Source organism: Procambarus clarkii, chromosome 89 (genome assembly GCF_040958095.1).
Source record: "Procambarus clarkii isolate CNS0578487 chromosome 89, FALCON_Pclarkii_2.0, whole genome shotgun sequence".
Classification (NCBI taxonomy): domain Eukaryota; kingdom Metazoa; phylum Arthropoda; class Malacostraca; order Decapoda; family Cambaridae; genus Procambarus; species Procambarus clarkii.
Window position 1 is genome coordinate 13,074,212 of NC_091238.1, and position 11,222 is coordinate 13,085,433.

At 46.5% G+C, this 11,222-nt stretch overlaps 1 protein-coding gene across 1 annotated transcript in view; it reads left to right on the plus strand.

The window, feature by feature from the left end:
• Window positions 1-3: 3 nt before the first annotated feature.
• LOC123773300 (heat shock protein 75 kDa, mitochondrial-like) overlaps window positions 4-11,222 on the plus strand; it is a 25,902-nt gene continuing 14,683 nt past the window's right edge. The window contains exon 1 of the mRNA XM_069318188.1: window positions 4-177. Coding sequence (XP_069174289.1) covers window positions 4-177 — 174 coding nt within the window. The remainder of the gene's footprint in view (window positions 178-11,222) is intronic.

The following is an 11,222-nucleotide window of genomic DNA, read 5'->3' on the forward strand; positions in this document are numbered from 1 at the left end:
ATCATGAGCAGTAGAGCAGCATCAGACAGTAACAGCAGAGCAGTAGACAGGAGCAGAAGAAGTAGCAGTAGAAGTAGTAGCATCAGGAGCAGTATATACAGCAGCATCAGGAGCAGTAGATACAGCAGCATCATGAGCAGTAGATACAGCAGCACCAGGAGCAGTAGCAACAACGGAGTATGAGGCAGCATCAGGAGCAGTAGCAACAACGGAGTATGAGGCAGCATCAGGAGCAGTAGCAACAACGGAGTATGAGGCAGCACCAGGAGCAGTAGCAACAACGGAGTATGAGGCAGCACCAGGAGGTGGGTGAGGTGAGAGCAAACGTTGTTATCATCAGCATCTAAGGAACGCAACTCTGGCCATTTTCCACGCTTCGACCTCAAGAGATTTCTGCGATAATTAACTAACCTGAACCTCTGTATGCTGCCGTAGATCCACAAGTCTTGTCATTAAGCTCCTCCCTGAAGAAGATAAGAATCAAATTCTTCACGATAAGATATCACTGGCTGGTTATCTGTTTCTTTCACCCCTAGCGTCGTGCATTGCCGGTGTTCGATCCCCCGATGGTCCAAATGAATGGGGATCGTTTTTTTTGCCTCGTTCCACTATCCCTGCTCATATTGTGGCCTAATATCCTTTCCAAAGGCTGTATGGTCATCCTGGCTTTGCATTTTCTCGTTATAATTTCCTGCTATCCTCTCTCTGTCTCTCACTTTCTTTCTCTGTCTCTTTCTGTCTGTCTGTCTGTCTCTCTCTGTCTGTCACTCTCTCTCTCTCTTTCTCTCTTTCTAGCACAATAAGCTACCTGGGGGTTCTGTCCTTCGCTAGTAGGTATTGACCGTGAAATAAAAACCTGTTGTACAGGAATAAGGAATTAATTCCAGCTAACCGCGTGCAGCTGACCTCTTAGTGGCCCCAGATCAGGACAAAAAGGGCTCATCTCAATGTTGCATATGCAGTCTGCAACATCGTGTCTCGATAGTGTCTTGCAAAGGAATCCTTTTGATGATCGGAAGACTGAGGATTGATAATGATTGCCATGTTCTTTCAGATACTATTCGCTACCTGAATGAATCCACGACAACGCAGAATCTTTCAATATGTAACTATGGTAAAAAATTTAAATTTTCGCCTAACCTGAAACTTGCGAACCAAAGGAAAAAACACACACACAGACGATCTATCGAAGCCGATGGATAGAACACGTCAATAACAAACAGTTGCTTCCAGTTTCAATGATCCCTTTACCCAATTTGCAACGGATTGCTCGATATCGTAAAAAAAAAAAATGCAACGTATTTGGGGAGAGAGAGAGAGAGAGAGAACAGGTTGCCGGTCAGGTCGTGAGCCTCCAGGATGCTGCTGCAGCAGTAGAAGGCATCCTGAAGCTACCCGATTATTTTCTCACGATGGGGGTACTTGGGAGATCAGTTGACCCCGGGTCACGTGAGGGAGAGGCTGAAGCTGTGGTCAAGAGGATGCTTTTAACCACCATGATGCCTGGAATACCACCATAATGCCTGAAAAACTGCCATGAAGCCTGGAAAATTACATGGGGTTGAGGCTCTGTAGTTGACGTCTGAGTATTTTTTATTTATTTTTTCATATTTATATATTTTGCGCGATCCTAAAAAAAAATTGCCTTTTATTTCTAATTTCGTTAATGCTCTTTGCTATTTTTTTTCTAAATTTGTTTTAGAATTATTATTTTAATTTCTATATTTTTTGTTTTGGAAATAGTCAGGTATAAATGTAGTTTTTATGTATTTTATATGCAGTATATATCTGTACGTAGTACATGTGCATTTATGAGTACAAATGTAGTATTTAAGTGTATATATATATATATATATATATATATATATATATATATATATATATATATATATATATATATATATATATATATAAAATACTACTTAGTATTCATGAAGAATTTTGTATATATACAGTATTTATGTCCACCCCTCTACGACGACTCCACTCCCCGTGGCGTCCACTACCTGTTTAGGGACTGTGTCAGGAGACACGGGAATCTCCGTGGCGACCAGCTGGTGGTGTGGTGAATGGTGTATTCCAGCGTCCTGGGTACAACACCAGCGTCCTGGGTACAACACCAGCGTCCTGGGTACAACACCAGCGTCCTGGGTACAACACCAGCGTCCTGGGTACAACACCAGCGTCCTGGGTACAACACCAGCGTCCTGGGTACAACACCAGCGTCCTGGGTACAACACCAGGCGCCCTGGGTACAACACCAGCGTCCTGGGTACAACACCAGCGTCCTGGGTACAACACCAGCGTCCTGGGTACAACACCAGCGTCCTGGGTACAACACCAGCGTCCTGGGTACAACACCAGTGTCCTGGATACAACATCAGCGTCCTGGGTATAACACCAGTGTCCTGGCTACAACACCAGGGGCCCTGGGTACAACACCAGCGTCCTGGGTACAACACCAGCGTCCTGGGTACAACACCAGCGTCCTGGGTACAACACCAGTGTCCTGGATACAACACCAGCGTCCTGGGTACAACACCAGTGTCCTGGGTACAACACCAGGGGCCCTGGGTACAACACCAGCGACCTGGGTACAACACCAGCGTCCTGGGTACAATACCAGCGTCCTGGGTACAACACCAGCGACCTGGGTACAACACCAGTGTCTTGGGTACAACACCAGCGTCCTGGGTACAACACCAGTGTCCTGGGTACAACACCAGGGGCCCTGGGTACAACACCAGGGGCCCTGCGTACAACACCAGCGACCTGGGTACAACACCAGCGTCCTGGGTACAACACCTGCGTCCTGGGTACAACACCAGCGTCCTGGGTACAACACCAGCGTCCTGGGTACAACACCAGTGTCCTGGATACAACACCAGCGTCCTGGGTACAACACTAGCGTCCTGGGTACTACACCAGCGTCATGGGTACAACACCAGCGTCCTGGGTACAACACCAGCGTCCTGGGTACAACACCAGCGTCCTGGGTACAACACCAGCGTCCTGTGTACAACACCAGCGTCCTGGGTACAACACCAGTGTCCTGGATACAACACCAGCGTCCTGGGTACAACACCAGTGTCCTGGGTACAACACCAGGGGCCCTGGGTACAACACCAGCGACCTGGGTACAACACCAGCGTCCTGGGTACAATACCAGCGTCCTGGGTACAACACCAGCGACCTGGGTACAACACCAGTGTCTTGGGTACAACACCAGGGGCCCTGGGTACAACACCAGGGGCCCTGGGTACAACACCAGGGGCCCTGGGTACAACACCAGGAGCCCTGGGTACAACACCAGGGGCCCTGGGTACAACACCAGCGTCCTGGGTACAACACCAGCGCCCTGGGTACAACACCAGTGTCCTGGGTACAATACCAGTGTCCTGGGTACAACACCAGCGTCCTGGGTACAACACCAGCGTCCTGGGTACAACACTAGCGTCCTGGGTACTACACCAGCGTCCTGGGTACAACACCAGCGTCCTGGGTACAACACCAGCGTCCTGGGTACAACACCAGCGTCCTGGGTACAACACCACCGTCCTGTGTACAACACCAGTGTCCTGGGTACAACACCAGTGTCCTGGGTACAACACCAGCGCCCTGGGTACAACACCAGTGTCCTGGGTACAACACCAGTGTCCTGGGTACAACACTAGCGTCCTGGGTACAACACCAGCGTCCTGTGTACAACACCAGCGTCCTGGGTACAACACCAGCGTCCTGTGTACAACACCAGCGTCCTGGGTAAGACACCATCGTCCTGTGTACAACACCAGCGTCCTGGGTACAACACTAGCGTCCTGGGTACAACACCAGCGTCCTGGGTACTACACCAGCGTCCTGGGTACAACACCATCGTCCTGTGTACAACATCAGCGTCCTGGGTACAACACCATCGTCCTGTGTACAACACCAGTGTCCTGTGTACAACACCAGCGTCCTGGGTACAACACCATCGTCCTGTGTACAACATCAGCGTCCTGGGTACAACACCATCGTCCTGTGTACAACACCAGTGTCCTGTGTACAACACCAGCGCCCTGGGTACAACACCAGCGTCCTGGGTACAACACCAGCGCCCTAGGTACAACACCAGCGTCCTGGGTACAACACCAGCGCCCTGGGTACAACACCAGCGTCCTGGGTACAACACCAGCGTCCTGGGTACAACATCAGCGTCCTGGGTACAACACCAGCGTCCTGGGTACAACACCAGCGTCCTGGGTACAACACCAGCGTCCTGTGTACAACACCAGCGTCCTGGGTACAACACCAGCGTCCTGGGTACAACACCAGCGTCCTGGGTACAACACCAGCGTCCTGGGTACAACACCAGCACTGTGTTCTGTTCTGACATCTGACTCATCTGGGCTTCCAGTTTCCAATTATGTCCACTCGTTCTGCTGATCATTAATTTTAACACTGCCTCTATATCTACTTTGTCATTCCTTTTTTTTAGTAACATTTATGTCGCTATCATGTCTTCCCTATTCCTATTTCCTCCAATGTCGTGAGGTTCAGTTCCCTCAGTTTTTCTTCATAGCTCAGTCCTCTTATCTCAGGCTGAGCCCTGTTGTATATTTATGGACCTTTTGTAGTTATGCTTTGTGCTTCTTTAGGTAAGGGGTTCCATGCTGGTGCAGCATATTAAATAGTAGATCGATGGTGTTTCAGGGAGCCAGTCACCGGACGCCCACGTACTGCTACCGTTCCACTTCAGCTCGCCTGCTACCCATGATTACACCATACCCTCCCCCTGGGGGCATGAAATACCCAGGGCACGTGCGCCAGTACATGTGCCACCAAATATGAGTACTGGGAGGCGGAAAAGAGACACCTAATATGTTGTTAATTTATGGGAAAGTACAGTGACTCCTGCCACTTTGTACACAAAACAGGAATGTGTAGGCAGTCTTGCAGAAATATTCTCGATCGGATCAGTTCAATCCATCCGCATTGCATCATGCAGCCAACCTCTTGCTTTATAAGGGGTCCGGTGCTGTCTGGACCAAGCACGTTGATTGAAGTTCCGAGAGAATTAAATGACCTTGTTAACCCTAATGAGAGCAAGCTGGTTGCAATATCCAATTTTATTAGAGAGTCCGCCAGGGCCATAAAGCTATTCTCAGACCCAGGTAATGGACCTTGGAAATTCTTTAGCGCGCTTTACAACCTTCAGTAATGAAAAGCTTGCGGTGGGAACTTGAACATTCTATACGTAAATATCTACCAGATATAAGGTCTGGTATTTGGTGACCTTAGCTCTGGAAAACTAAAAGATAATATAGTTTTCAGGGATTATCAGGGCTCAATGTTAAATGACATCCATAAAAATGTTAATATAACATTTGGAATCAGGGGAAAGGACCTGGAAGCAGGAAAATGATCAGGAAAAGGAATTGTATAAAGTCCTATAATGCTTCTGGCACTATAGAGAGAGTCTGGATTAATCAGCAATGTATGAACAATGCAGTGTATGGATATAAGGAAATAAAGTCGAATGAAGTATCAGAAACTAAGTGTATGAAATCAGAATAATTATCTAGAAGTAAAGCGACTGATATCAGCAGTGAAAAGGATTTTGATTAAGTAAATCAAGCCTTTGGGATCATATGAAACGCTTGGAAGACATGTTAAGTGTCTTCAGCTGACAAGTGCGTAGACTGAAGATAATTTCTGGACATCAGTGTATCTATTTCAGAATAGGATTATGAAAGTGTGTTCGTATTAATAGATTTGTATTCTTGAATACAGGTGTGATCGATGCTCTGTTAACCTGTCACAGAAATGATGCTGTGAAACCACCACCACTCACTACCACCACCACTCACTACCACCACCACTCACTACCACCACCACAGCGTCTGACGACTAAGGCGCCTGCCGAGAGTCGCGGGTTAAAAGTTGTTAATGGAAAAACACATCTTAAAGAGCATATATAAATTGTTTCTCGTTTCTGGCACGCTACACAAGCTCTATTGCCGTGGGTCTTGAGGTGTGTCACTCCTTCCCTGCCCCTTATCCTCTTCTCCCTGACCCCTTATACTATTCCCTTCTCCCTTATCTCTAACCCCTACCTACCCTCCATCCCTATATTACTCCTCCATCCCCTGTTCCTTCACACGTCTATCTCATTACCATTCCAGACTCCCTCCCACCGAAATATCACTCTTCCTCTTCACAAATGTCACTGCCAAGATTAGTGCCTTGAGCGCTTCTTGCGGTGTTCTGGAATTAGTCATTCACTGTACCGGACCGAGTAGTGATCTGAGATATTACACGCGTACTTGCGGGTCACCGCTGACACGCATTTAAATTCCCTTCTTAAGCGGTCAATGATGGGCCAAAATATCTTCCAATTTGACGCCTGTCGAATCGTGAGAACGGGAGAGGTCTGGTTATGTGTTTCTTCCCCCAGTCTGGGTTGATCACCTGGTCTGTTGGTGCGGTGGATGGCAGGTGGATTCCTCACTCATGTTGGGGTCTTTGCTGTGACTCCTCTCTTTCCCCCTCTCACACATAGATCTGTCTTATGTGTGACCCGAAACTGTTCGTTATCGTGCAGCTGATAATTGCAGTTCGTTTGATTTGATTAGTATGATGTTCGGACCGTAGTATTGACCTCAAAATTCAACATCTGTTCTTGAACTGCAATATTTTATTATGTATGTTTTTGGACATAAACGGCAAGCTGGCTATTCGATATTTTTATTGAAGAAAAACTATTGTTACCCCCGCCCCCCAAAAAAAGTTTCCTGAAGGAATTAAATTAAATATGACTAGAAATAGTAGACGCGGTACTTTCACAGGTTGACCATGACGGAAGGAACTGAGACGTCACAGAGAAGTTCAAGTTCGAGTATGTTTATTAAGACAATAAAATACATCTCAAAGGGATGTTTCTACCCCGCAATCACAGAGAAAAGGAGTCTGTGAGAAGACACTGATCGGCAGGTGTTACGTAGAGATACACGGTGCGGATGTTTACATTTCGTTAGTTCCTGTGAGCTTCAGCTGGGCTCAATCCAATCTACATTTGAAACTGTGTATGGAGTCTGCCTCCGAGGCCTGACGGGTGAGCGGACAGCGCTACGCATTCGTAGTCCTGAGATTCCTGGTTCGATCCCCCGGTAGAGGCGGAAACAAATGGGTAGAGTTTTTTTCACCTTGATGCCCCTGTTACCTAGCAGTAAAATAGGTACCTGGGAGTTAGACAGCTGCTACGGGCTGCTTCCTAGGGGTGGTTTCCTGGTCGAGGACCGGGCCGTGGGGACGCTAAGCCCCGAAATCATCTCAAGATAACCTCAAGATACCCACATCACTGCTTAATGCATTCCATTCGTTAACTACTCTGACACCGAACAAATTCTTTTTCTAATGTCTCTGTGGCTCCTCTGGGTACTAAATTTCCACCTGTGTCCTCTTGTTCGTATTCCATCCATGCTAAACAGTTTGTCTTTGTCCACCCTGTCAATTCCCCTAAGAATTTTGTAGGTAGTTACCATATCTCCTCTTACCCTTCTGTCTTCCAGGGACTTGAGATTTAGCTCCCGTAGTCTTTCCTCGTAGCTCATATCTCTCAGTTCTGGGACTAGTCTGGTGGCATACCTCTGAATCTTCTCTAACTTTGTCTTGTATTTAACTAGGCATAAACTGAAACTGCATTCTCCCCGATAGGTCTATGTGGTATACAAGGTCCTGAACGATTCCTTACACAAGTTTCTAAAGTTAGTTCTTATGTTGGCCAGTCTAGCAAATGCCGCTGATGATATCCTTTTAATGTGGGCTTGTAGGGACAGGTTTGGTTTGATATCAACCTCCTGATCTTTCTCTCTGTTTGACTCTTGCTGGATTTCACCTCCCAGATGGTACCTTGTATTCAGCCTCCTGCTCCCTTCGCCTAATTTCATTACTTTATACTTTCCTGAGTTCACCTGTAATAGCCATTTTTTAGACCATTCCTGCAGTTTGTCCAGGTCGTCCTGCTCACTACATTCAACAACTTGGGCTGGACGGTAGAGCAACGATCTCCATTCATGCAGGTCGGCGTTCAATCCCCGACCGTCCAAGTAGTTGAGCACCATTCCTTTCCCCCGCCCCATCCCAAATCCTTATCCTGACACTTCCAAGTGTTAAATAGTCCTAATGGCTTGGCGCTTGCCCCGGATAACTTTCCAGGTCATTCTGTAGTCTCTGTTTATCTTCATCTGCCTTGATTCTTTTCATACTTTTTGCATCATCAGCAAGCATTGAGAGGAATGAATCTATATCCTCTGGATGATCGTTTACATATATCAGAAACAGGATGAGTCCAAGTACAGAACCCTGTGGGACTCAGCTGGTGACATCTCGCCACTCTGATGTCTCCCTCCTCACAGTCACTCGCTGTTTCCTGTTGATTAGACACTCCCTTATCCACTGGTGCACCTTGCCTTTTACTCCTGCTTGTTTCTCCAACTTTTGTAACAGCCTTTTATGTGGTGCTGTGTCAGAGGCTTTCTGACAGTCCAAGAAAACGCAGTCTGCCCACCCTTCTCTTCTTGTCTAATTTTTGTTGCCTGGTCATAGAATTCTATTAAGCCTGTGAGACACGATTTATCATCCCTGAACCCATGCTGGTGGTGTGTTACAAAGCTTTTTCCCCTCGATGTTCTTCGAGCCTTTTCCTCACGATCTTCTCCAATCACTTTGTATGGTATACAATTTAGGGAAACTGGTCTGTAGTTCAGTGCATCTTGCCAGTCATCATTTTTGTATATTGGGACTACATTACCTGCCTTCCAGCTTTCCGATAGGTCTCCTGTTTCTAATGATCTCTTGTACACCATAGAGAGTGGCACACTTAGTGCTTCTGCACCCTCTTTTAGTATCCATGGTGAGATTCTGTCAGGCCCAACAGCCTTTGTCACATTTAGCTCCAACAGATTCCTTTTGACCTCATGACTGGTGAGCTCAAATTCCTCCAAGGTTGCTTAGGTTGCCGCCACCTCATTTAGTGCAAGGGCTTAATTCTTGTCGCTCTGTTGTGAAGACCTCCTGGAATCTCTTGTTGAGTTCTTCACACACCTCCTTGTCATTCTCTGTGTATCTGTTCTCTCCTTTTTTCAGTCTCATCACTTGTTCCTTCACTGTTGATTTCCTCCTGATGTAGCTGTGGAGCAGATTTGGTTGGGTCTTGGCTTTACTCGCAATGTCTTTGTTATACTGTCTCTCTGCTCTTCTCCTCACTCTGAGGTACTCATTACTGGCCCTCTGTTATCTATCCCTACTCTCTGGTGTTCTGTTATTTCTGTAGTTTCTCCAAGTTTTTGTACTCAACAGCTTCGCTGCCTTACATTCCTGATTGAACCATGGATTCTTCTATTTTAATTTTTCTCTTTTTGGGCCGGGATAAACTTGTCTGCAGTTTCCTGGCACTTATCGGAGACGTAGTCCATCATATCTTGTACGGTCTTTTCTCTGAGTTCTGTTTCCCATGGTATTCCCATTATAAAGTTCCTCATCTCGTCATATTTTCCTCTTCGGTAATTTAGGCTTTTACTTTCCGATCCCTTCCTAGGATAGATTATCCTTACCTCTACCAGATACTCAAATGTCAATACACTGTGGTCACTCATTCCCATGACGGCTTCAAATTTGATTTCCCTTATTTCTGACTCATTCAAGGTGAATATCAGGTCGAGTCTAGCTGGTTCGTCATTGCCTCTCATTCTTGTGGGTCCCTTGACATGTTGGCTCAGGAAGTTCCTTGTTGCCACTTCCAAGAATTTAGCTCTCTATGTATCTGCACCTCCATGTGGGTCCCCATTCTCCCAGTCTATCTTTCCATGGTTGAAGTGCACATGATTAAGAGTCTAGAGCCATTTCTGCAGGCAACTGCTCTCTCTCTATTATATTAATGGCAGCCATGTTGCTCCTATCGAACTCCTGTCTGGGTCTTCTGTCATTTAGTGGAGAGTTGTAAATGACTGCTACTATGATCTTAGGTCAACCCAGGGTCAGGTTCCCTGGCTCCCTTCCCTCTCCCTGCGCCTTTTCCTTGCATCTGCTGCCTGCATTATCTCGTCCCTGGTCACGTCCAGGCAAAACCATGTGTGTGTGTGTGTGTGTGTGTGTGTGTGTGTGTGTGTGTGTGTGGTGTGTGTGTGTGTGTGTGTGTGTGTGTGTGTGTGTATTCACCTAGCTGTGTATTCACCTAGTTCTGTTTGCAGGGGTTGAGCTTTGCTCTTTCGGCCCGCCTCTCAACTGTCAATCAACTGTTTACTAACTACTTTTTTTTTTCCACCACACACACACACCCCAGGAAGCAGCCCGTGACAGCTGACTAACTCCCAGGTACCTATTTACTGCTAGATAACAGGGGCATTCAGGGTGAAAGAAATTTTGCCCATTTGTTTCTGCCTCGTGCGGGAATCGAACCCGCGCCACAGAATTACGAGTCCTGCGCGCTATCCACCAGGCTACGAGACCCCTGTGTGTGTGTGTGTGTGTGTGTGTGTGTGTGTGTGTTGTGTGTGTGTGTGTGTGTGTGTGTGTGTGTGTATGTGTGTGTGTGTGTGTGAGTGTATGTGTGTGTGTGTGTGTGTGTGTGTGTGTGTGTGTGTGTGTGTGTGTAGTCGACCACAGTCGCAGGCTTTCACGCACTCCAGTGTATGACGGACTCCCGGCGCTCCCCCGGAAGTCATCAACTCAGGCCCTTCCCTTAATTCCTTAAAAAGCAGCGCCAGTCGCATATTGATCTCGCGTTACCCCCTTTTATAACCGCTCGCAGGATGCTGTAATTAAGTCCGTCGTCGCGGACCTAGAAAGTACTTTAAAATGGATATATATATATATATATATATATATATATATATATATATATATATATATATATATATATATATATATATATATATATATATATATATATTTCCCTGTTTTGTTTTATTTTGTTTCAATTAGGTTGCCACTGTAAGTCAATCCATAATGAGGTCTTTACTAGCGGTGTGTGCACGCTTTCTCTTTGTAATGGTACATTTTTATTTCATGTCTTGCGATACACTTCCTTGTGGTATATCAGTGTGGTATTCCTCAGACTCCATGAAACACACACACACACACACACACACACACACACACACACACACACACACACACACACACACAGACCTGGCACTTCAAGAACAAGAGGTCATAGATTTAACTAGCTAAACACAGATGCC